The 24,504-nt window shown below is 36.3% G+C and overlaps 4 protein-coding genes and 1 long non-coding RNA gene across 10 annotated transcripts; 2 read left to right on the top strand and 3 right to left on the bottom strand.

Moving 5' to 3' along the window:
- Positions 1 to 327: 327 nt before the first annotated feature.
- Positions 328 to 5,329, top strand: LOC121976636. Of its 2 annotated transcripts, XR_006110666.1 has the most exons (5): positions 328 to 491; positions 2,896 to 3,085; positions 3,662 to 3,789; positions 4,157 to 4,293; positions 5,045 to 5,329. It is a non-coding gene; the product is annotated as an uncharacterized LOC121976636 (long non-coding RNA). The 2 variants fall into 2 exon arrangements; XR_006110667.1 differs by lacking the exon at positions 328 to 491 and having other exon boundaries at positions 2,949 to 3,085; positions 4,067 to 4,293.
- On the bottom strand, positions 1,114 to 4,829 carry LOC121976634 (actin-related protein 2/3 complex subunit 2B-like). Of its 2 annotated transcripts, none has more exons than XM_042528884.1 (10): positions 4,712 to 4,829; positions 4,523 to 4,589; positions 4,030 to 4,234; positions 3,604 to 3,773; positions 3,172 to 3,249; positions 2,947 to 3,079; positions 2,636 to 2,730; positions 2,518 to 2,574; positions 1,623 to 1,674; positions 1,114 to 1,322 (listed from the first exon to the last, which is right to left on the bottom strand). In XM_042528884.1, exons 1-10 carry the CDS (start codon positions 4,768 to 4,770, stop codon positions 1,114 to 1,116), a joined length of 1,125 nt encoding a protein of 374 aa, XP_042384818.1. In that variant the 5' UTR covers positions 4,771 to 4,829. The 2 variants fall into 2 exon arrangements, with proteins under 2 accessions (XP_042384818.1, XP_042384819.1); XM_042528885.1 differs by having other exon boundaries at positions 1,190 to 1,322; positions 2,523 to 2,574.
- Positions 5,330 to 8,074: 2,745 nt separating the features above from the next.
- Positions 8,075 to 10,516, bottom strand: LOC121976633 (cyclin-dependent kinase inhibitor 5-like). Its single transcript, XM_042528883.1, has 3 exons — positions 10,062 to 10,516; positions 8,567 to 8,743; positions 8,075 to 8,428 (listed from the first exon to the last, which is right to left on the bottom strand). The coding sequence occupies exons 1-3, from the start codon at positions 10,439 to 10,441 to the stop codon at positions 8,359 to 8,361; spliced, it is 627 nt and encodes a 208-aa protein (XP_042384817.1). The 5' UTR covers positions 10,442 to 10,516; the 3' UTR covers positions 8,075 to 8,358.
- Positions 10,517 to 15,856: 5,340 nt separating this feature from the next.
- Positions 15,857 to 19,407, top strand: LOC121976632 (putative cinnamyl alcohol dehydrogenase 4). 3 transcript variants are annotated; one of them, XM_042528880.1, is made up of 7 exons: positions 15,857 to 15,981; positions 16,812 to 16,920; positions 17,297 to 17,410; positions 17,750 to 17,977; positions 18,186 to 18,471; positions 18,785 to 18,935; positions 19,036 to 19,407. In XM_042528880.1, the coding sequence occupies exons 2-7, from the start codon at positions 16,832 to 16,834 to the stop codon at positions 19,230 to 19,232; spliced, it is 1,065 nt and encodes a 354-aa protein (XP_042384814.1). In that variant the 5' UTR covers positions 15,857 to 15,981; positions 16,812 to 16,831; the 3' UTR covers positions 19,233 to 19,407. The 3 variants fall into 3 exon arrangements, with proteins under 3 accessions (XP_042384814.1, XP_042384816.1, XP_042384815.1); XM_042528882.1 differs by lacking the exon at positions 15,857 to 15,981 and adding an exon at positions 16,077 to 16,095; XM_042528881.1 differs by lacking the exon at positions 15,857 to 15,981 and adding an exon at positions 16,110 to 16,305.
- Positions 19,408 to 19,877: 470 nt separating this feature from the next.
- LOC121976631 (1-acyl-sn-glycerol-3-phosphate acyltransferase LPAT1, chloroplastic-like) lies at positions 19,878 to 23,711 on the bottom strand. Of its 2 annotated transcripts, none has more exons than XM_042528879.1 (6): positions 23,525 to 23,711; positions 23,255 to 23,416; positions 21,783 to 22,189; positions 21,293 to 21,394; positions 20,908 to 21,197; positions 19,878 to 20,123 (listed from the first exon to the last, which is right to left on the bottom strand). In XM_042528879.1, exons 1-5 carry the CDS (start codon positions 23,625 to 23,627, stop codon positions 20,970 to 20,972), a joined length of 1,002 nt encoding a protein of 333 aa, XP_042384813.1. In that variant the 5' UTR covers positions 23,628 to 23,711; the 3' UTR covers positions 19,878 to 20,123; positions 20,908 to 20,969. The 2 variants fall into 2 exon arrangements, with proteins under 2 accessions (XP_042384813.1, XP_042384812.1); XM_042528878.1 differs by having other exon boundaries at positions 23,255 to 23,425; positions 23,525 to 23,710.
- Between the last annotated feature and the right edge of the window lie 793 nt (positions 23,712 to 24,504).

Below are 24,504 nucleotides of genomic sequence, written 5' to 3'. Positions count from 1 at the left end.
TGTAAACTGCGCGAGTGCAGGGGAAAGAGAAAGAGGAAGGCGATGAAGAAGGCGGGCAGGGGAAACGAATGCGTCTCCATCGGCGACGAGTTAAATGAACCTAATGTTTTCACGTGACAGGAACGTACCCGCCACTAGCGCTCCCAGGTGGGTCCAAATTAGCCTATCGAGTTGTTTGTGTGCGTTTTCGTGCGAATGAGAGGGTGAGAATTGAAAAAGGACCGGGCCGAAATAGCCGCTGAGCTTGTGCTGGCTTGCTAAAAATAACGAACCGAACCGGTTCGGGTACGAAATAAAGGGCGAAGGTTTATTTAAATTTTCATTTTTGAAGGAAGAAGGGCATCGACGTCGTTGTCTCCGGTTTGCGATCGGAGCCCAATCGCCGCCGTTACTTTTTCAGATTTGCCATCATTAGTGCAGACAAAGCTCTCTAGTAATGGTTCGATTAGGGTTCGGAAGGGAGCCCTTGTTGCTGATTCATCGGTTCATTGGTAATACCTTCTCCGTGATCCAGTTGATCGAATTTTTGTTTTTTTACTTTTAAAAAATTAGAAAAAAGTCTTCTTTTTTTTAGCATTTCTTAAGGGAAAAAGAGAGACCTTGTGAATTGTGATTGCTATTAACACTTCTTCGTAATGCATTTTGAAATTGGAAGTTTGATATTGATAGAATCATACTGATAAAGTTAGCTATTGTTAAGACTCACATCCTTGTTTACGGTTTTTCCCTACTTCATAAGATAATTCATTTTAGCTATGATCTGACAAACCCTACTTTGTGGCGTGACTAGAGGATGATATATTGAGAGCAACGTTGATATTGATTAATGATAAACCCCTTATTTGAGAAGCGACTGCCATAGAAGGGGCTGCGTGCAGTAGCATGCCCACTAAAGTAAGCAGTTAACTGTGTTTAAGACAATGTATATCTCACATATTCTCATGCACTTTGAGCTGGCATACTGAATCTTGATATGGAGTTTTCCTTCCTACCCTAAGAGAACAAAAGCATAGAACAATGGGAAGACATAGTTTTGGTTAAAATTCAAACCATGTGATATTATGCCAATGGAATACTATGATAGGCTTACATGTAGTATTTGTTGCACTTCTATTAGTGAACATGAGAGATAGATGATGATGAGTCTGATTTTCTATGTTTCCTCAATAGTGGGATCTTGAGCCATTGCCGTCGGAAGCGAAGTAGCAATTTTATTCTGACCCCAGAATTGAATTTCTTGATTTGGTTTGTTATCATGCCATACCTCCCTTTGAATATGGTTGATTTTGAGAAATTCTTCCATTTCTTAGCATGTTTAAGACCTGCATTCGCATGCAAAGATGAGCATGAGAAACTAGTATATGATTATTCAGTCTTATAATTTTTAAGACAAGGAGTCAATTCTAACCATTTTCTATTATATATATATATATATATTAAAACTTTTTTTTTTCTTATCTTGATATGCACATATATTTCTAACTAGAAGTAAATGACATGTGAAGCCATATTTTGTAGATTATGTGCCTTACTATTCTTCATTGTTATAAGATTATTTGAGGAGTCAAATTACTGGTTGAGATTTTCCTCAAATATAGGAACCCAACTTTGTGATTTATCACCTTGGTCTTTTTTGTTGTCCTCGTGCCCTCCTATCCTTGCATTTCTTATGATCTGCAATTAGTAAGAAGGTATTGTACTATCAGTTAAGAGTCATAAAATTACGACATCTGATAGTATTTTCTACAACAAAAAAAAATAACATGAATGATTTTCAAGTTCATTGAGGTTTTGGCTGTTTCATGAATGGCAACATTTTGTCAGTCAAGTGTTCCTTGTAAAGCATAGGATCAGATGTATGATCTATTAACGTTCAATACCATAAGATGCCTATAGCTATCTGAATGGATAAGCATGAGTATTAACCCTGGATCTAGCCTCTACATGCAAAAGGCAGATTACTTGTCCCCATTCAAAATTTACTGAATAACAAAGCACATTTTATCAACCAAAGTGCTAGAAGACTGATGGTTGCATCATTTTCATCTTATTAAATTGCATGAACAATATAGTTTTTTTAATATCAGTCTACTTATTGAAATAATAATTGCATTAGATATTATGGGGGAAATACTTCTAGGAAGAACAAGACGAACAAATTGGCACATATAGCAGTCTGCTAACGAATATCAACGTAGATTCATAAGCATCAATCACCTGTCAAAAGCAATAAAAGGATTCATGGGCAACTCATCTGAGATTGGTGATCTATCTCTTGATCCAGTAAGTTGCCAGTGATAGTTACAGGTCAAGTCCATGTTGAACTATGGTAATAGGATCCTAGTTACAGGAAATCACTGTTTTTACTTGTATGAAATAGCTATCACATGCACGTGCATATACTGAACCATCGGAACCTTGACACCAATTTTGTATGTCATTTAAATCTGATAATCTAAAAAATATAAAGCTTTTTAATAGTATTGGTGACGTGTTTAGGTACTGAGTAGGAGTCACTTCACTTAGGCTTTCCTGACGCTGCCTCATCTTTCTTTGAATAAAGCTTCTGGTACACTGCTGAAAAAACTCTATGAGGTTACTGATTCATTAGCTAGTCAGCATAAATACATTTTACCTTTACATGATACTTAACATAGGCAATAAAAGTCAGCAAGTTTCTGACAGTATTTTCTCCTTTTGCACCGACTTTGATTTGTTGTGAGAAAATTTCTGTAGAGTTACCATGAACAAACGTTTTATTCCAGCCGGACTGTAGGCATTATCTTTTAACTATGTTCATAGATTTAAGTTGGTGGTGCACAATAAAATCATTTAAGCCCATAATTTTCATAAGAAAAATAACATTTAGAAAGTTCGTATTCATTATGAATATAGATGTTGCTAAGTTTTCTTAAGAAGGGGAGGCCAAATGAGGTGTAAACATACCAAAGGAGACGAATCCTCCATTTGTTGTTAGATTTTGGAAAGATTCTCGTCTCAACTCAGGAGGAGGGATTGGCGACCAGGTACATCGTGGCGCTTTGGAGAATTCTGCTGAGTTGCTAACATCTACAAGCTCCTGCAGGTCAGTACCTCTGCTTTAAGAGTAATCAAATATTTATTGAGATAGTTTATCAGTTTGATGAATGATGAGTCATCTCTAATACTTACCTGAAAGAATGATGTTGCTAGAACAACATCTGAATCATCTTTGAAGCGCATGGGATATATCACAGTGACCTTTTCTGGCTGCATCACAAATATTACATTATTGCTTCATATTCTCACTAGTTTCGCATTTATTGGATTGCACATCATTTATCTTTGTTATCATGTCAACTTTCTTTGCTGGATCCAATATAAAGTTGATTTAGGGGTTTCATATTGATACAGATAATACAGTATATTCTAAATTTATGATTCCAGGAAGAGAAACATTGTTATAAAGCATTAGAATTTGAAAAGAAAAAAAAAAGTCAAAAAATTAGAGGATAGTTATTTGGACCATCTTGTGAACAAACACAAAATATTGATCCACAACTTAGAGAAACAAACAATTTTGCTAGGGAGTTCTATTATATAATAGTACTATTCTTCAGTTACCATTTTGATGACAAAGAAAGGCTCTCTGGGCTGATAAACAATTTTAACTGGTCTGCAGATCCCACTGCCCACGTCCTTCAGTTTGAGGCTACACAACATATCTTTCAGTTGCAAACTCAGTATGACTGATTGTATCGAGGAAATCTCAGTGATAGTCATCATACGAGCTTCTGAAAGAGATTGGAGGTTAGCATATTTTTTCAAGTAGAATCTAGCTACTTCACACAATAGTTAAGTAATCAACACAGTTATATATCTTTGCAAAACAATAGCGTACTAGCAAAGGGGTCTATATCTAAGAAGATGTGAGCATTCATGGCAGATGACATGGATTTATGATAGCATTAACTTGACTGATAAATCACCATAATGTTTCTGGCATTATTATTATTCTTTGTTTGTTCTAAGTATATGAAAATTCCACACCTTTTCTTTTTGGGAATTGTGAGAAATTTATTCTCAGAGTAATCATGAAACCTTGCTTTGGAGGCTCTACTAGTTCTGCAGCACCAAGATATAAATTTCTGATGTCTTGAATGGTACAATTTGGTAGACAATCTGAAGCAGTTTCAAGATATATTGGTGGCATCCATATCGACAGGTTAACAATTTGAGGACTTGATTCTGATGCCTGCCCATAGGTACTGAATTTATCAAAAAGAACCTGAATGGTGCAACTTACTGCCAAAGGTTTCAATTTTCTTTAGCTATTAAATGCTAATTATTTGGTTTAGTATTAAACTAAATTATGCCCGTTTGGTGTTGCGGGTTGGATGACATGTGTTTATTTCTTATCAAATGTTTTTATACATTGTTGATCCAAAAAAAATATTAAAGACTAGTGTGATAAATCATGCTGTGAAAAGGAAACCTGTGTTTTATCGAGATAATATGATACAATTGCTGTCAACACTTTTACCTGGATGTTGTAGCGAACAGACCCATACTCATATAGGTTGTGATCAAAATTTGTTGGTATTTCAGCCCTACAAAAGAGAAGAGGACGTTGAGAAATTGAAACTAAGTTAATGAGTGTTTTCATGGGTGAAGAGATGCTCCATAGATTTGGAATTCATAAAACAAATCTACGAGTGTAGGTATTGCATACCTCTGTAACTTGTTCAGAATTTCCACCACTGCGGGTGATGCCTTGCCGAATAATGCCATCCTGTTTTATCTGTCTTAAAATTTTCTAGTGACTGTAACATAAATATCCATTGGTTAGTGGTTTATTGCTTGCTATGCAAGTCTTCATTTGAAGAGTAAACTGATGAGGAAACAAGTGAGAGAGACTTCTTTACAAATATGAATGATGTATTCTTTGTCTATAGTATTTTTTTTTCTATCATTCCTTGCTTTGATTAAAAAGCACTCTACAATGATATGTATGTCCTCTAAGCATGTGATGTGATTCATGATGCTCATTTGTAAAATTTAACAGGACTGAGAAAGGCACCCTTCAACTATGCCACCAAGAGTTAACTGTTGTGGTTGGTGAAATAATGAAGCCAGTTCTAGGCACAATGTATGCTGCAGATGTGGATTAGCAAGGAGGTTTGTGCATTGTAACTATGCACCTGTTTCCTGTTGAATTGATGGTTGATTGATAGATTACTTGAGAACTTCCAAGGAAAAAATAGGAACTTGAGAGAACAGTTGTGATGGTCATCAGTCCTTTGTTATAGCAACTTTAGGAGTATTTGGGAGAGTTTTTACTTATTTAAAAGTGATTCTTATAGAGATTATTTTGAAGTTAGTGAGAAGCTAAAGTATGGAGTGTTTGGAAATATAAGTCAATAGCTAATACAAGGTAAAGTTGGAGTGTTTGATGAAAAATTGCTTCCAAGATTAATTTTTAGTTAAATGACAACAATATCCTTAAACTATATAAATTAATCTTTTTTAATTATCTAAATATAATTTTGATACACTATTTGTTTATATAATAATTATTATATTTTAAATATGGTATCAAAATTATTTTTATAATGAAAAAATATATAAATTTAATAAAAATAAAAATATAAAAAATGACAAAATTTATATAAATACACAAAAACATGTATAAAAATTCTAGAAATACAAATTATATAATAATATAAAATATTATTTAAAAATTAAATATCGCAAAAGTGTGGTAACAATTATATAAAATGAAATTTATTAAGGTCAAAAAAATGTGGTGGCAACTATATAAAATAATAAATTTATTAATGACATAAATGCCAACTTTTAATTTTAGACCATAAATAAAAAAACAGAAGCAAGAAAAAATATCAAATTCTTATTTCCAGCTTTTGAGTAAAAGTTAGAGAAGCTGAAACAGAAATTAACATTCACAAACACAAAAAAAAAATACTTCCGTGTAACTAAAATCTAAAAAGTACTTAATAGAAGTTCTACTAAACACAGCCCCGGCCCAGAGGCCGGGCCACCCTGGGCGATTGCCCAGGGCCCAAGTTTGGGAGGGGCCCATAATTTTGAAACATTTATATAATTTATATATGCATATATTAATTGAGAATTAACCTTGTAAACTTTCACTGTTGCACATCCTCTGCTGCCGCGCCTGTTGCGATTTCTGCCTCTCCTTTCTTATATTCTCTTTATTTTTCAATTTTATCTTGAATTTATTTATAATTACATCACTTTTCTCTCTTCCTTTTTCTTTTTTGTTTCCTCGATATATATAATCCAAAGAATTGAGATAATCTTGATAATAATACACATAATATTTTAATTAAAAAGTGGCCTACAAAAGAAATGAATCTATTTCCTTTTGATCATTACTATAGGCATTTTTCAAATACTCATTATTTTAAAAAATTAAGCAATGAAGAGGTAAGTATACAGTAAACATGTAGATAAAGTTTCTTAAAATTATTCAAAATTAAAATTGTTAAAAAGGAGATCAACAATGTCACAAGAGAAATTAAATGGATTAACAATTTTATCTATTGAAAAGATATTTTAGAAAGTCTTGAAATTAATAATATTATAGATGATTTTACATCTAGAAAAGTTAGAAGAAATCATTATAAATAAATTTTACTTTATGAAAATAAAAAATTAAGGACCTATTTTAATCGTTTCACCCCGGGCCTCCCGAATGTTAGGACCGGGGCTGACTAAACACTCTCTTAGTCTTCTTCAACTTATACTATGAAATTCTGCTTGTAAATTTCCTTATATTGAGTATGTTTTCTTCTGTTTTTTTGTTTTTTTTTTGTCACTCTCTTACTTCTCGAGATAAGGTTACACAGCAAAAATTATATGAATTACCTGCAGTTGAAGATTGTGTTGACATGCCTGTTCCTTGGCTGGTGGCATGGACCTGCCAATCCAACATGACCATGTCTGGCAAGAACAATCCCCACGCCATCTCTAAATCCCACCAAAACCTTTCCATGCCAACTTACAAAGCTTCTGAGAATGAAACGCTTTAGGAGAATAAAGGTACTGCAAAAACATGCTTATGCACCATCTAAAGTTCATGCACTGATTGCTAAAAGAATAGTCAGTTCAAGTGTTAGTTGTTTGTATGTCTCTTATTTTTAGAATTTCTTCTTTTTCTTATTTTTAGAATTTCTTTTTTTTTTCTTATAAAGTTGTCAGTTGTGTGAAAAAAAAATTATCTTTCCATTTGCAATCGTTAACAAAAACATGGGAAACAAATTGAACTCAGATTAATTTTCAGAAGACTAGCCCCACTGAAGCACTCAGCAGAAATCAAAATTTATTTTGTTATATTATTTTTAGTTTACCTGACAAAGTTGTGTCAGAGTAAAATAAGGCTTAATTTCATATCTGACATCAACTCTGAAAGGCTGGTACAAGTGCTAGATTTAACTCACTGAAGTAAGATGATGATGCCTTTTGTACAGAAAAAAGAGTGCTTTCTTTTAAATCATTTTCACTGCTCTGCCGCTTGTCTCTTTCTCAGAGTTTTTTTTACCATGATGTTTAGGGTCCTGCTCTTCATACTTCCAAGTCCAAGCCCAAACATAATACAAACTGAAAGTCTCTCAAACCCAAACAAGATGATAAAGAAAAGGCATTGTAAATTTTCATTTTGTCTTCTCATAGCTTCTAAATTGTTTCAAGTACACAAAATCTTAGAACTTTAGTCATTAACATTGTGAATGAGCACTAGGAAATGGCGGAACTCTATCCATTTCTACATCAAAATTCATGCTCACCAACAGCTACTCATCATAACCTTTTCAGTTTTTGCCTGCCATTGAAATATGTCATACGTACACAGGTGATATTTTTCCGAGTGACATTTGAAACAATGCAAACATAGTGCCAAAGAGGAGCAATATGTTCTCCATATTCTTGACATGGCAGTGACTAATGAGAGCTATTCTGGACCATAAAATTCATTGCATGTACTTGTACTACCAGAACTAGGTCTGGTGCATCCCTGTTCAACTCCAAAGGACAGACAAAAAAAAGGTCACATTAGGTCTTTCAAGCCATGAACTACAAATAAAGGTAATGGAATCCAGTGATCACATGGAATTGATCTGTTAGGAGTTACAATACAGCTTCAACATGTTTTCTCCTTCTCAGTCTAAGTGATTCTTATCAGCTCTAACCATTGATCCTACATCACTAGACTAGACTGAAACAACTAGACTTACATTAGAGGATTTTTACAACACAAAGAATATGAGGTGATGACGGATGGTTCTCGCCCTCAGAATCCTCAGCGAGATAAGTTGGATGAGACAGAGGAGAGTGAAAGATTTTCTAGGAATCCAGTTTTTCCCATTCGAACCGGCCTGGTAGCGGGCATTGGTTTACAGGATCAAAGTTGTACCTGTAACAAGGTACATGCATTAGGATAAGATAAATGCATAAAAAAGTTTCAAGGTTTAAAGACATGGCTGTGGAATTCATCAAGATATACTACTTTCTGAGTTGCTACTAAAGTGCAAGTAAATCATGAAATGCGTACTTTTTGATAAATTGTTCTTGCTGAAGTTTCTCTATCCCGGCAAAAAACTCTTCCATTTCCTGATTTGAAGGGATGTACTGGCTGAAAGCATTTTGTTTTCTCTGCTTACTGACAATTGAATATGTGGATTTTGTTGTAGAACCCCGAGTGCCTATTGTCTCAACGTCCCTCACCTCCCTGATAATGCAGTAACCAGAAAATGGCATCAGAACCACACCAAGTTAGAATTAGAGTCGAGCAATGCATGTAAACATGAATGATCAAGGATTAGCAAACATTGACAAACATGAAGTAAGCTAGAAAAAACACTAGTGGCTTGATGATATCTACAAGGTCACAAAAGAACACTAAAGGTGCAACATGAAGTCATGAACCCACCTAGAACACCCAACATAATGGCATCATCCTGACAAAGGATACAGTCAAGTTAATAATAGTACTCAACATGTCAGAAGGACATTTGTCTCAAAAATTCAAATCAAATCAAACAATTGCTTGAACATTTATTGAAAACTCTCAATGCATGACCAGTACATTTGCAACAGGTGAGGATAATTGAGATATGGACACGATCACATAGTTGTCATCTACTAGGATACTTTGTGGAGGAATGTGCTGGCAACCTCAGCATTAACTTGGATATCTCACTATCCTTTTTTTTTCTTCTTTTCTTTTCATTCTTTCATTCACTTGCTCTCTCTAATGGTTGTCCATCTCCACTTTTCTTTAATGCAGCCAGTGGCCCAACCACAGAATCAACAGGGAAAAACTCAACTAATGTAGAAATAATAAAAATAAGTGAAAACCAGCATACACACACTAGTATTGTCTTGTTCAGTGAAACTCACAAATAAATGCTGACATTCAGAAACTTTTGGGGGAAAAGCATGGAATCAGAAAAGAAGAAAACATTACTGAAGCATGTGATGTATATAGATATATATTTTCAGGAAAAACTTGATCAAGAAGAAATTGTTAGGAAGTGTGAGTGAAACAAAGGATTGCTTGGCATTTAGCAGCCTGAAACATATTGTAAGTACCAATGAAGCAAGAAAACAACAGTTTAGGGGATGTCAGGTGTGGCGAATCCAAGATGAGGCATAACTTGGCTTGGGACACACAAAGAAGGTCCCCCCCAAAAGAATAGAGGGCAGACAAAGGAGTTCCATTTATCATGGTGAGTTTATTGTAAAAGGAAGCACAGATGAGGGGGCTACTCTGCTTGTGATGCTTGAAGCTAAAACATGAGGCGATTCTCAAATGAGTACAGTAGGAGAAAAGCAAACAAAATCAAGGAATCTAGCAAAAGTGTGAACTTTAGACAGTTCTGTTCTTGAGAAAGAAGCTATAAATGAAGGTATAAATCTGTGCTAAGCTTCTGAGTGTGGTAGAAACGAACAGGGAAATACCAAAAAAAAATCTTTTTTTCCCTTCTTAGTTTTAAGAGAAAACAAGCCACGGTTTCAAAACCCTAAGGAGTAGAACGAAATCCCACCTTTCTCTCGAATCGGGCTCCAGAACGTTCTCGTCGCACGAGACCTCCACATCCGGCGATCGCTCGTTCGAAGACCTAGCGGAGCTAGCCGGCCCGGAACTCGGCGTGCCGGATTTTTGCAAGCTGATCCTAGGGCTAGCGATCGGCGCAGGGGAGTTCTTCTGGATCGTCGCCTTGGGCTTGGAGGCGTGAGGTGGGGAAAGCGCCTTCTCGAGGCGGCGGCTACGGAGCTCGAGGTAGGCAGGAGAGGTGTCCTGGGCAGCGGCGGCGGCGAGGAGGGTTCGGGCGCGGGTTCGGACGCCGAGGGAGGGCTGGTGGGTGGAGACCTCCACGACGGCGACCTCGCCGGCGTGCTTGTCCTTCCTCATGTACTTGCCCATCGGCGACGACGAGACGAAGAAGGAAGGGAAGGTGGAAAAGGAGCGATTTTTGGGAAGTAATATAGCGGAGAAAAAAAAAAATTAAAGTTGGAGTTTTTTTTTGTAGGTAGAGAAATAAATAAATATTACAAAATTAAAATATATATATATATATATTTAAAAAATATTACTTGATCTAAAAATATCAAATTATTGAAAAATAAAAAGAATAAATTGTATCTTTATTTGAGAGGGAAAGTAGTGGCATAATTGAATAACAAGTCCGTGGTACTGTTTGAACAAATTTGGAAAAAAAGAAAATTATATTTTTTTTTATTAATAATAGAAGTTCAAAATGTTTTCCTTTTTCATTTTAGTATGATAAAAGGTGATAATTATTAGAGTCCTTCTAGACTTAATAGTTGATCTTGTCCGAACAATGAATCAACGGACGTTGGGCACGTGACACTCTCTCAATTGCTGACGTAGATCTTCGACCGGTCGTACGAACCTCCGGCGAACCTGCAGGGAAGTCGGGCCGGGATGAGGTTCCCGGCGACGACCCTCCGACGCTCAAGTCAGGCAAGTGGACAACAAAGAAGTGACTCTCAATATTAGAGAATGCGTACCTCCAATGAAGTGTGAGGCCCTTTATATAGAGCTGCGAAGAGTCTCACGCACACATACCGAGGTGAGTACGTGTCCTCAGCCCATACTTTAGCATGAGCTTGCCAGACAAGCTTACCTGACATCATACTGCTACAGTTCGAACACGTTTCTGATGGGACAACGGAACCCTCTATCATAAGATCTTGCGTACGGCCTACTCATCAAACATACCCGCTGTCAGTAGATGTTCCCTTGTCCTTTTCTCTTTCTACTCCCTGCCGAGTGCCCGGCCGGTTGGCAGTCCCCACACGTCCGGCCGTCCGTACGTGCTGGTACACTCGGGAGATTCCCGGTAGTGTACTTTGTGGACTTCGCGGTATTGATACTTTATGCCTTCCGCTGAGCGGGCCACCCGCTCGGCTATACGACCCTGTTCAACATAAGCATCGGAACCCTAACTCCTCGCCGGGTGCCTTTGACTCCGATGAGACCTCGTTCGGCCTCCCAGTCTCACCTTCTCCGGTCGATCGTTCGACCCTCTGACTTCCACGTGACGTTGACTTCCCTCAAAGGGGGAATCCCTGTTCTTACCGCCAGATCAATAGTCATTTTGGTCAGCCAAGTAGCCTCCTAAGTAAGGGAGTTGAGAGGATTTATGATGAGATAAACTTTGCAATTTGAATCTGAGACTTATTGTGACATCTTTTCACCCGAGTACTAACTCAACTACCGGACTTTTTCTCTCATTTCTAGAACTTTGAGGGGAAAGAAAAAGATAATTTAGGAGGACTTAAGTTTCTTCTTTCTTAGACTTAATCTTCCTTCCAATTAAACAATGGGATTATTTGTTTTGTTCTTATCATTCTTATCCTATAAATACTACAAGAAAGACAAATATTCTCACATAGTTTACTATTGTTTCCTATCATTCTTATCCATCAAAGTCTTATTCCAAATAAACAATCATAACATGTCTTCTCTTTTTGCCAATTAATTAAATGAACAAATCACGTAAAGTCAAGAAACCTATTCGGCTATTCCCCTCTTTTTCCTTCTTTTTAGCAAAAACAAAGGTATCCAAGAACCCTAATCTGTTCTCCACTTTGCAATCCCAATTTCCAAGATCCTCCCTTTATCTAAATATTTCATAAAACTATTAACCCATCCGTGCAACTCCCACACATTCTTTACTCTGTTAATCATTCCATCAACACTTTCACGCATCATTATCATTGTTAAAATCTATGCTTGTTTATTTATATATTTAATATTTCTCAGAGAAAGTGTTGGATTTGCATGCGTCATCACGAATCTTTTCAATGAGAATCCTATGTTCTTCACTATATATATTTATGCAGATATGAATTTTATACACGCATGCATTGCATGGGATGCCAAGTACGACTATTCTCATGATTATTATTCCTCAAGTTTGAAGAACATGTTTACCTCTGATAGGTTCTTATCGTTTATTTGTCTATTTTTAGATTATCAATTTTATTCCATAAAAAATTTTTACCATCCACTAAAATAAATAAAAAAGGTACACGTGAGTAACTGAATTTATTATTCATTTCTATGTTTTTTCTGCATATAACTTGAATTGAGTTATCTACATTAGATTTTAAGAAAATATATTTTAGCTCTACAATGGGTGTTTACATAGATGATTATTTTAATAAATTTTGAAATTAATTTTCAATCATATAAAATATTTCACTAAATGTATCCTCTATAATTTAATCTTTTATAAGAGCACGAGATTTTTCTAGAGAGATTGTTAAGACGACTTATCCTGTCCGTGTACTGAGTCGATGAAAATTAGGGATATGACGTTCCTTGTTACTCCCAGGTGATCTTCGTAGCAACGTAAGCCTCCGATGGACCTGCAATAAAGTCGGGCCGGGAAGGGGTTCTGACGACGACCCTCCGACGCTCAAGTCAGACGGTGACGAGAAGAAACAGAAGCAGAACAGAGACTGTGGCTACAGTAAATGAGTAGAAAAATCATACATTCGTCAAGGGTCTTTATATAGGACCCCGGTGAGGCGTGTGTACGCTTTCCAAGGTGTGCACGTTCCTCAAAGCATACCTCAGTATGGTTGTGTCAGAAAAGCACGTCTGACGTCATACCATAATGATCCCAGCATATCCCTGCCACGACAGCGGAAACTTCCTACGTACGATCCTTGGTACGGCCCGGCCGCTGACCATGCTGCTTATCGGCGGCAGACGTCTCGAGAATGATATCACTATCTGCCCCTTTTGTCCTCTTCTAAGCCCTTTGTCTCTAACTAGGCCAGACGGGCTGATCGTTCGGCCTCCAGGGCGTCCGGGTATACACGCACCTTGGACCGGGCGAGACGGTCGCTCGGTCACATACTCGGATGGGGCACCAACTAATTGTTTTGCAGTTCGGCTGAGCAGCTTAGCTACTCGGCATAACGATTCCTCTATAAAGGAGCTTGTGAGCGTCGGAAGCTCAACCCGAGGTCGAGCTATCTTCGTGCCGGCTCGGGGTCTACTCAGGTCGATCGGCCGGGAGACTTCCTCCTTGCTCAGCTGGACCTTTGACTCTCCCGTGTCATTGACCCCTTTCTCTATGGCCACCGATCCTTACCACTGGATCAACGACCATTTTATTTTTGTTATGATAGAAAAATATATTTTAAAATGTAACAATAACAACTAATGATAAAAAACATAAAATCTTAAAAAAAACAAAATAATAATTTAAGATTTATGTATAAATGAATTCTAAAATCACAATGTTCTTTTAAAAGTATGACTTTTTCCGTATCAAACAAAATAAGAATCGGCGCAATGAATAAAAAATCTTTTATTGGAATCGGTTGACATGGTGTTGTTTCCCGCCCTCCCTCTGCTTCCCGCCAAAATTTTCCTGGCGGAAATTTAGGCCACGTGGCACCGCACCGCCGCCATGGGTAGAACCGACTGCGATCTAGGGTGGTACACGCGGCGCGTAGCAATTGGCGATGCAGAATTAATTAAATACGGCGCGGATCCCTTGGCAAACCTCCGCGCCGCCCGCTTGCCGCGTCTGGGCCCACGGCCCGGTTCTCGAGCAGTTAACTCGTTGGCCCAAACAGCCCAAAAAATATTTTTTTTAGACACAAAATTAAACCTTTTTAGTACAAATACTCTTCAAAATACCATCCAAAATTTTAAACTACTTTCATTTTAACCCAATCACTATTTTTTTCCTACAAAATATATCCATAATACATTGTATTTGAGTTAGATTTGAGGCCATTTTCCTTAAACTAAATTTAAATTTCATTTCCATTTCGTCACTAACATTTTATTTATGAGACGGGATCTTCTGTCCCATAATCTCCATGTCCTAGTGTCCCATTTGCCACAGCTTGTCCATCGTCAGCGCCCTCTGACAGCGGCAGCCGATTTCTTTCTAGGAAAAGAAAGATCTCTGTTGATGATCGTTCAGGTTTATCTATTATGGTTGTAATTTCAATTATTCATCATCTATTCTTATGCACTTTGTTATTCCTTGTTCCACATTGAAAGACTGGATTTATTTAGACAACCACGCTCTTTCGATTCTTCAATGGAAAATTGGATATCATTATATCAATATCTAGACATGCTAAACATTTCTAAATCGTCATCCCACACGTCATGTGGTTATATTTTACGCCTCAACCGTTAACTAGTTATATTTTAACTGTGGGGTCGGTAATTCAAAAATCGTCATCCCACACGTCATGCAATCAAATTCAACCCCTTATAGTATACAGCTCTTAAAAATACTCCCCATAATTTAGAAAGCCACTATTTTACCCTCCACATCCACATTGATTTTAATATGTAAATTTAATAACTTTATAATTGGATGAGTCTTATAACACCTACCTAACGCATTTAATGAGCATATTTTATAAAAAAAATTTCAAAAAATGAGTTGGACTTTGAATGATCAGATTTTATAAAAAAAAATTCTAGAAAATGATAAATTCCAATGTATAACTGTCATTCAAATAAATTTTTAAAAATTCCTCTATAAATAATATCTATTTCTAGAAATTATTTCATTCATCCAAATGCATTAATCATCCTCAAAATTTCCGTAAACGAATAAATAATATAAAAATATTGATATTTATGTTTGATCTCGAAAAATATATGAGATCTTTGGATTTGATTAAAGCTAAAAAAAAATATATATCTAATTTTGGCCCGAGTTCAATTTGAAATAAACTTCAATCCCGAGTTTGGTTGGACGGGGATCATATGTTTTATGAAAAAATGATATATATTAACGTTTAAGCTAATACAAACCAATATGGATCTTTTAAGGGGAGCAAGAATTATAAGAATATCCATATCAATTTCTCTATTACTATATCTAAAATTTAGGATAAATGACTCACTTCATTAAATTTAGATAATTATTTTTTACTACACACTATATCCACTATCTTAAAAATTCTATTATTCTTAAATTTTTATTATTTTTTTATTATTATATTTATGAAATGAGGGGAAAGAAAGATCAAAAAGATTGAGTGGAAGGAGAGAGATTAAAAAAATATTATTTTATTTTTAGGATAAAGATTTTATTCTATAAATTTAGATAATCATTATTCATCAAATATAAATTTAGGCAATGAATATGATAATTGATATAAAATTTTTTTTAGTTATTCTATCTAAAATTTATGATAAAATATTTGGATAAGGTAGCTCATGTGACTGTTCTATGGGGGAAAGAATGATGATATTTCTAGAATTCTGAGGATAACTTTGGTAATCTATAACTTTACGAGGGCATATGAAAAAAAAGTAGGGCGAGAGTCTGCTATAAAATAGGAAGGCTGAAGAACGAAGCGCAGCCAGTGAAAGTTAGCGACGCATCGGATGTGAGAGCTCGCTGTTTCTAGGACTAAACAAATCCAACGCTATTTTTAATCAAGGTAAAATTGAACGCACAGTTCTTTCTTTTCTGTTCTTGTCCTTTGTGTTCCTCCGGAAATTTTACTATCCGCTGATGATTTTGTCATGTATTTATCCTGCTTTGTTTGAGCTTGGTATATCCCCAATATTACGTCCGTGTTTGTTTGTACTCCTCTTGTTAAGAGATTTGCAGGATTGTGTATGGAGGATTTATGGCCTTGATTTACGATCGGTTGTGGTTTGAGCTTCTTCGATCTCATAGATTTTAGAGAGAAGGGCATGCTTAAAGATTAGGTTTTTCTTGAGTTGTATAGGTTTTGGAAAGAATTCCAAAAATCTGACGAGTGAGCCTTTTTAGTATGAGTTTACTTTTCTTTTCTGTTTGAAAGCCTTTGCATCATGGCTTATTTAATGGAGAGCAACGTGATTGAAAATAACGCGACTAACCTTCGAAAGATCTAATATTTTAAGGCGGACAAGTGAAAATAAAGAGTGTATCATGATGACTTATTCAGATGAAAATTAAGGATTGTCGTGATGTTTATTTGTCTCAGCCAATCTAGTTGCAGATACGCAGTTTGTGATTTTTTTTTAGTGGAAAAAATATTTAATTTCAAGAAATAGACAGACAGCAACTACTTTGAATGGAGTAAACCTCATACGTACTCGTTGTTGATTTATATGTTATGTTCATACCAATTTCCTTTTCTATAAAAAAAAAGTTTGCCATTTTATTCAACATGCTGATTTCCTGTGTTTCTGTTGTCTTCTCTAAGTGGACATGTAAAATCTAATACAGGAAGATTTTTTTTGTAAGCTTTGCATCATTTAACATTCTAATCTTTTGTAGAGTAAGTGGCTAACTGAACAATGGAAGCTGAAGTTGGCATTGGAAATTGTCTCGCTTGGGCTGCAAGAGATGTATCTGGAATCCTATCACCTTATAGGTTTGATCGCAGGTGTGCTTAAAATAAGGCAAAATTTCAGTTGCATATGTTCCTGATAATTCTATATTGGCTGGATTCTTTGGATCTAAAAAAAATGAGGAAGAAATCTTTGAGTGGCCGGGACTAAGTAAATTGGGACCAATGCATTCTTTCAAAATGTCTGAACTGTTAACTCATTTGGACAACTGACACCTGGTTATTTGTTTTGCTGAAGTATTGTTTTAAGGGATAATAAACTAAAAGTATGAAGAGAATCTGACTTTGGAAATGACTTTTAGGCATCAGCAAATGCTTCAGAATTTTTTCACATGAAATGGCTTTTTGTGAAGCATTTGCTATTTCATACTTCACTGAGGAGCTTCGTCTAACTTGTTATTTTTTTTTCCAGATCTGTTGGAGCAGATGATGTTTCTATAAAGATAAAATACTGTGGAGTTTGTTATGCTGATGTTGTTTGGACCAAGAACTTGCATGGTGACTCGATGTACCCAGTAGTCCCAGGGTATGCTATTTCCAGTTCTTTTAGATTGATTGTTTCTACTTTCACTGTGAAAATGCTTCTTCATAAAGATGTGCTTAAATATCACTAGTTGATGTGCTCGTATATGTATCAAATCTAGAACTTTGTGGTGGTTTATTAGTTTTTTGTATAATATGTAACCAAAGCAAGTTCCATCTGGTCTAAAAGAAGTTAACAAAGGAAATGCAAATACTAATCAGGTAAAATTGGTTCATATAAACTTATTGACTTTCAGAATTACTATCTGGAAAAAGTGAAAAACCTATCCATGTTAAATTTTTTCCCCTTATTTTTTAATTCTTATTAAAATAAATGTTTCAGGCATGAAATTGTTGGAGTGGTTACAGCAACTGGTCCCAATGCTGGAGGATTCAAAGTTGGTGATCATGTTGGTGTAGGGACATTTGTAAATTCTTGTATGGAATGCCAGCATTGCAATGACCTCCGAGAGATCTTTTGCCCCAAGTCAGCATATACCTTCAATTCAATCGATTCAGATGGTACAGTGACGAAAGGGGGATACTCCAGCTATATTGTTGTTCATCAAAGGTGAGTCCTGTTCTGCGACTGTGAGCTTGTCAATCTTAACCATAATCTTTTCTAAATTTTAGAATCTTAGCAATTATTTCTAGATAATATGAAGAGCAGACAAACAATTATGATCTGAATGGGATTTACAATTTTACTCTGCACTTGTTTAGTTCAACACTTCAATTGATACTTGAGTGGCATCCTTTCATTGTTGTCCTTCGAACAGGTTCTGCTACAAGATACCTGATGGCTACCCTTTGGATAAGGCTGCACCTTTGCTATGTGCAGGCATCACAGTTTACAGTCCCATGATGCGCCATAAGATGAACCAACCTGGTAAGTCCCTGGGAGTTGTAGGGCTCGGTGGCCTCGGTCATATGGCTGTGAAGTTCGGTAAAGCATTCGGTTTGAAAGTAACAGTATTCAGTACTAGTGAGTCCAAGAAGGAGGAAGCCCTGAATATCCTAAAAGCTGACAAATTTGTGCTTTCATCAGACAAGCAACAGATGATGGTATAATGTCACTTCCATCATGTTTGTGCTCGATTATACTGCTTCTAAGTATTTAGTTCAGCATATCTTAAATCTTTCTCTACAATTGCTTATCTTAAATGGAGTCTTTATCCGTTTAGGAGTTTCTTTATAATTCTCATTTAAGTTTATGCAAGCTATATAAAAACTAGACTGCAAAGATGTAACTATTTACAACATGAAACAGATAATTTCTCTAGGAAAGAAGAGAGAAGAAAAATATGAAACAAACCTATATGTGATTGGTGTATTCTGTTAGTGTATTTAATGTATCTTCTATACTTTTTTTGCTCAGTCCTTGACACAATCATTGGATTTCATCGTTGACACTGCCTCCGGCGATCATCCTTTTGATCCTTACATGGACCTATTGAAGGTAGAGGGTGTTTTGGTCCTCGTAGGCTTCCCGAGTGAGATCAAATTATCGCCTAGAAGCCTAAACCTCGGTATTGTTCTCTTCTTATCATGTTGCTCTATTATCCTAGAAAACACTTCAATATAATGTTGAATTGGTTCTGATGCTTCCTTCTATTCAATTCAATGTAGGCGCTAGAAGTATAGCTGGGAGCATAACAGGAGGCACAAAAGAGACACAAGAAATGCTCCACTTTTGCGCGGCAAACAAAGTATACCCTGAGATTGAAGTTATTAGCATTTCTTACGTCAACGAGGCTCTTCAAAGACTCATTAACAGGGATGTCAAATATCGGTTTGTGATTGATGTGGGAAACTCTCTCAATTAGATGTCAGATTGAACTAGTGAATTGCGTGTGATTATGTGGTCTTCAGTTGCGATGCATCTTTTTCTTCTCTCTTTAGAAGCTGTTGTTGGCATGAAAACAATAATCCTCATCTATTTCGATAATTCTGTCAACAATATGAGTTACTCTTATACAAGTGATTGTTTATTTTTCTTTATTTGAAACTGAAGACATTGCTCATTTTTTATAAAACCTGACAACTCAGACAATATAAAACCTGAACTAAAGAGCCAAATGTGAAACATCAGGTTTTTTTTTATCGATTGCTCATTTCAATCAACATCAAAATCTAATGATCTAAATCCTTAAAATAAGAATGCAAACGAATTGAGTTCCAATTGTACCCGCATAAAAAAAATTAAATGAAAAGAAAATCTAACTTGTTACAACTATCAACAGAGCAAGGATTGTTCAAAATCTTGGCTGATGATTATACTTCAATTGTTCTAATCAAACTATTTTACCCTTTTTCAAAGTAACACATTCAAACAAGAGATTAAAAAACAAAGAATCCATTTTGTCTTCTCTTTGATTCCCTTTTCTCTTTCCATGTTTTTAAGCAAACTTAGCTGACAGAAAATTGGAAACCTCAGCATAATTGCTTATAGTTCGGCATAGAAGCTGGAATCAGCAGAAAATAAATACTTTATTATTGCTTGGCTCTTGACGTTAGAAATATCAATTTCATACAGCTTTCCAAATCTTTATTTCCAGAAGAGAGTTAAAAAAAAAAAAGAACAAACAATTTTTACTTCAACTTTCTGGTTCAACTTATCTGCTAGTCAAACTCTCTCGTAAACCGGTAGTCTTCTACGCAATAACAGGTTGTTATCTCCTCATCTTCCCCTTGTATCAAGTTAGAAAAGTCTGCTCCTGCGATGTATAGAAAGCAATGACAAGCGCTATAAAAGATACAGTAAAGATCAAACAGGAGATCAACTTCAAATATTCAATGGAAATGTTATTTCCCCTGACTTACATCAGAAATACTAATGTTTTTGATGTATAAAAGCCAGTATATCGACACTGTTATTATGTCTGACAAATATTAGAGACTAGACCAGTCATATTATTTTGGTATATCTGGGACTAATCTATTTGTTTCAAAAATTTCAGCTTGGATATATTGAGAATCCTAATGTAAGATTCAACTTATAATGACATGACAACAAGCTAGTGTTCAGACTGTCAAGATTACTGAATGCAACTGCAATCTGGACCGTGCTAGTGGCGAATAAATATGCAAAACCAAGTAATTGGCAGTTACAAGAATAGAAATCAAAATGACAAAATGAAATTGCGATGGATAACTGCATTAAGCTAGATGATACGTTAGTATAAAAGAAACACGTCCAAAGTAATCACATTTGTTTAACCCTGACACAGACAGCTATAATTGCAACCCCAAAAGCATGAATTCTACAAACATCGTTGACAACTATAAGTTTACGCAATGCATTAGGTGTAAGCGTGCTAGAATCAGCAAACTAAAGATGGCATCCCACAAACAGTATTCAGATATAGTAATCAGGCTTCAGAGTGAAGGTTAGTAGTTAGTAGCTTAGATAACATATTACTTATAAAAAGGTGCCAAAAGATCAAATCGTGGAATTCACCCACATGTCCCGTACACATATCTAAGAAAAGAGAAATATACCTGAAGAACTTCACAGGTCAAAACATACTATGAGATGCCCAAAATTGCAGTGCCCAGTTAATTTAATGTACACCATAACCATGAAGCAAGAGTGTTTGAGCAATTATGTCTCTAGATTCACTACAAAGCTTCTCTGCATCTTTTCCATCTAGAGGCTTGTGTATCACGACTTTCACAGCTCCTGAATTTATTATACCTTCCCTTCCTGGAGGCATAATCTTACCTGTCCCCATAATTGTTATAGGCAAAACAGGAACACCAGTCTTCGTAGCAACACTAAATGCTCCTTTCTACAAGAACACCAATTAAGTCAACTTATTTCCAAAATTCTATTTTCAACATTGTGTTTAACTACATACAATCAAGTAGAACAACACAAAATCACCTTGAAAGTGCCTAGCTTTCCATCTTTACTCCTGGTTCCCTCCGGGAAGAAAAAAACAGATGCCCCCTTCTTAATGAAATCCATACACCGCTTAAGACAATCCTGTAAGCAAGCAGAATAATAAATTTAACAACTGGAATATTGGAGAACAAACAACTTGCAAAGTCTTTCTACAAAAATCCTCTAGGACTGATTAACCAAAGCTTCAAGGTTCAAATACAATACAAACATCCATATTAGTACGATTAATAAAATGCTCAAGAAGGGTATCATAAAGGTGAAAAGGCATCACCAATTTTGAACAGTCAGGAAAAATTACATAAGCCCAGCATTAATTATCATACAACTTAAAATGTCAGATTATATCTATCAATTTGAGGTCTTAATCATTCATATATAAGCAAAGATTGATTTTCCTCATCCAACAAAAATAGAAATCATTTCTAAAAGATGACCAATGTATTTAAACTCAAAAAAGAAAACAAAATACCAGCTGGCTCCTGCTATCAGTTCTGGCAATAGGAATTACACCAATGAGATACATCGCCCATCCAATAATTGGGAAAAGAAAAATGCTTCTTTTGCTTATAAATTTGAAGCTCCTCCCAATGGTCAGAAGAGTGTATATATCCAAGAAGCTCTGATGATTGGAAACATACACAGTTGGAGCATCTTGAAGAGGTAAGTTCTCCATCCCCTCAAATTCAAACTTATAAAAAGGAATTATAGTCAGTGTTGCCCAGATCTTCGCAATCCAGTGATGAAATCTGCGTTGATGCCGATCAAATAGGAGGACTAATGGGTGCACCACCGCCATAGTAGCAAATAGAAAAATTGCAGCCACAGCCGTAACAGAGTAAAACAAAACCGCCCTGACTTGTGAAACCAATTGAAATTCTGCTCAATAACAAATTCATTTCTGGGTGAGACTTCATATTCTTGAAAATTTTAGGGTGTGTTTGGTTTGTTTGCATTTTCATTTCATTTTCCAGAAAACTGCATTTTTTTCATTTTCAGAAAATGATTTTTCTGTGTTTTTCGTTTTCTTAGAAAATGCTCTCTCTTTTTCTTGAAAATGAACGTGGAAAATGCAAGCCAAACGCGTTTTCCATTTTCTCAGAAAATGAAAATAGAAAACAACATGAACAATGCAAACCAAACGCCCCCTTATTTTGCCAGTATGATTTTCATGATATATGTTCTATAATCAGGATAATGGAATTCCTTTATCCTGGTCGCATCCTACTGTCTAAATATTATTTTCTTCTTCGATCAGTATTCTAGCAAAAGTGGCTCTTCTATTGTCAAAAGATGTCTATTCAACTGGTTTGGAACCAATTCTCATGATAAAAGAGTTCTAACTCCATAAAGAAAAATGAATTTTCAAGAATAATATGCCAATTATTGTATCAGAATGAACATAATGTGGAGCATCATTTCACAAATTACTTAACTAAACTACCCTTGTATAGTTGTATGTTTCTCGAGTATGTTAAGAACTGGATTTCCGTTGGACATACAACTAATGTTGCAAAATAAGTGGAAGGAATTAAAAATACCACCAAATTGATTTACACATCAGAATTATCACTCGCAATTTTCAATTCCAGCATAACCATCCACTATAAGGTGTGGAATTGAAATGCTAATTCATATATGTTTTTTTTTCCTAGCAACTAGAACCATGATTGATTTCTCTAAATTTCAGAATTTCAATTTGTCACTAATTTTTGCAAATTTTTACAGGCAAAATGTGATCAAGGTGAATCATGTGATGCGATAAAACAAACAAAACTAAAAAGTCAATCCATGATCAGTTTCGCATTTCGATTTGTAAAAAACAAAAAAAAAAAAAAACCTTAGAATCAGGTACGCTACTTGCGATTGATTCCAAGAAGACGCGAATCGCAGAAGATAACATCAAATGACAAAAAGCTAAATTGATTTCTCGTTCAGCCGAACCTGACGCGGAGCTTGACGAGTCACCAACGGGACCAACAGCAGAGACCTCCGACCTCGCTATGGTGTCTCGCCGCACCGTCGCCTCCTTTTTAATCGGAATCACCGATTTGGGGCAGAGAAACCTGACGCTACAGTCGCACTGGTGATTCCGGTGACCCGAAACTACGACGACTAAAAAAATCAAATCAGATCAATAAGAAAAAAAAAAAAATGAAACCCGAGATTAATCAAGAACCAAAAGCATAAAAGAAAAACACAAAATTTGCGTACCAGGAGGAGAAACGGCAGTTCTCGGAGCTGGCGAGCACTTGAGGGGCGCGGCCGCCAGGAAGCAACCACTGTGTCTGAGCCACAAGAGCGATCCGGTCGCCATTACGCGCTACCCTCCCTTCTTCCCTCGAGCGAGATCTCCTCGACTCGAGACGAAGCCTTAAAAAGCTTGGCGATGGTGTTGGCGAAGAGGGCGGTGACGGACAAAGCGAAAGATCTGGTCAAGGAAGCCTCCATGCACGACACGTGTTAAAACACACATCTCAAAGCTGATTATTGTTTTTGTTTTTTTTTTAAATTTCCACCTTACAATTTTATCATATTTGTCTCCCACGGTCCCACCTCTCTTCTCACGCTAAAATCCCCTCTCTTCCCTCGCCGTCCATCTCTTCCGTCGCGTCTCGCCGTCTCGGTCCTCTGCAGCGACGTCGGTCGGTCAAGGAGTTCCGAAACCCTAACACTTCCTCTGAATCGCCGCGAGAAACCGGGAAGATCACTAGTTTAATGGTTCAATTTTGGCTCTCGAATCTCTCTCTGCGTCAAAAGTCATGAGATCATTGGGCGTGGAGAAGGCGACGGTGACTGGGCACGTTGGCCGGAACAAGGTGCTGAAGGAGGGGCGGCGTAGCGGGAAAAAGGCGGAGTTCTGGACGGGTACCGGCCGGCAGCTCCACTTGACGACGACGGAGTAATTTGGCGACGAGGAGCTGATTAATTTATTTGTTTTTTACATACAGATTTTAAATTTTGTGGTAGTTTTTTTCTTCGCAAAAACAAATTTTTATCGTCAGAATTAAAACAGGATAAACTGACAATTTATTAAGAAACGACAAGACTCTGCTTATCCACAGGTAGGTGAAAGAGCTCGCAAACGTTAATCATTATCTTCCAAATTAAAAAAAAAAAAGATTCAATTTTTTTGTTCAAACTCAAGAAACTACTTGCGATCTCAAAGAAAAACTTGAACTTGGTAGGCGAAG

Source organism: Zingiber officinale, chromosome 4B, assembly GCF_018446385.1.
Source record: "Zingiber officinale cultivar Zhangliang chromosome 4B, Zo_v1.1, whole genome shotgun sequence".
NCBI lineage: Eukaryota > Viridiplantae > Streptophyta > Magnoliopsida > Zingiberales > Zingiberaceae > Zingiber > Zingiber officinale.
The sequence above is the reverse complement of the archived record's forward strand: the minus strand, read 5'-3'. Positions and strand labels throughout refer to the sequence as shown.

What these genes read in the sequence shown, in the direction of transcription:
- LOC121976634 (XM_042528884.1), bottom strand. Translation starts at nt 4,770, where the DNA reads ATGGCATTATTCGGCAAGGCATCACCCGCAGTGGTGGAAATTCTGAAC. An exon ending in ATTCTGAACAAGTTACAGAG is followed by an intron (nt 4,590 to 4,711) that starts GTATGCAATACC and finishes TCTCTTTTGTAG; the next exon opens with GGCTGAAATACCAACAAATT. An exon ending in GTCAGGAAAGCCTAAGTGAA is followed by an intron (nt 1,675 to 2,517) that starts GTGACTCCTACT and finishes TACTAATTGCAG; the next exon opens with ATCATAAGAAATGCAAGGAT.
- LOC121976633 (XM_042528883.1), bottom strand. Translation starts at nt 10,441, where the DNA reads ATGGGCAAGTACATGAGGAAGGACAAGCACGCCGGCGAGGTCGCCGTC. An exon ending in GAGCCCGATTCGAGAGAAAG is followed by an intron (nt 8,744 to 10,061) that starts GTGGGATTTCGT and finishes CTGCATTATCAG; the next exon opens with GGAGGTGAGGGACGTTGAGA. An exon ending in CAAGAACAATTTATCAAAAA is followed by an intron (nt 8,429 to 8,566) that starts GTACGCATTTCA and finishes ACCTTGTTACAG; the next exon opens with GTACAACTTTGATCCTGTAA.
- LOC121976631 (XM_042528878.1), bottom strand. Translation starts at nt 23,627, where the DNA reads ATGGCGACCGGATCGCTCTTGTGGCTCAGACACAGTGGTTGCTTCCTG. An exon ending in AACTGCCGTTTCTCCTCCTG is followed by an intron (nt 23,426 to 23,524) that starts GTACGCAAATTT and finishes TGATTTTTTTAG; the next exon opens with TCGTCGTAGTTTCGGGTCAC. An exon ending in GAAAGCTAGGCACTTTCAAG is followed by an intron (nt 21,198 to 21,292) that starts GTGATTTTGTGT and finishes GTGTTCTTGTAG; the next exon opens with AAAGGAGCATTTAGTGTTGC.
- LOC121976632 (XM_042528880.1), top strand. Translation starts at nt 16,832, where the DNA reads ATGGAAGCTGAAGTTGGCATTGGAAATTGTCTCGCTTGGGCTGCAAGA. An exon ending in CCTTATAGGTTTGATCGCAG is followed by an intron (nt 16,921 to 17,296) that starts GTGTGCTTAAAA and finishes TTTTTTTTCCAG; the next exon opens with ATCTGTTGGAGCAGATGATG. An exon ending in CAGACAAGCAACAGATGATG is followed by an intron (nt 18,472 to 18,784) that starts GTATAATGTCAC and finishes TTTTTTGCTCAG; the next exon opens with TCCTTGACACAATCATTGGA.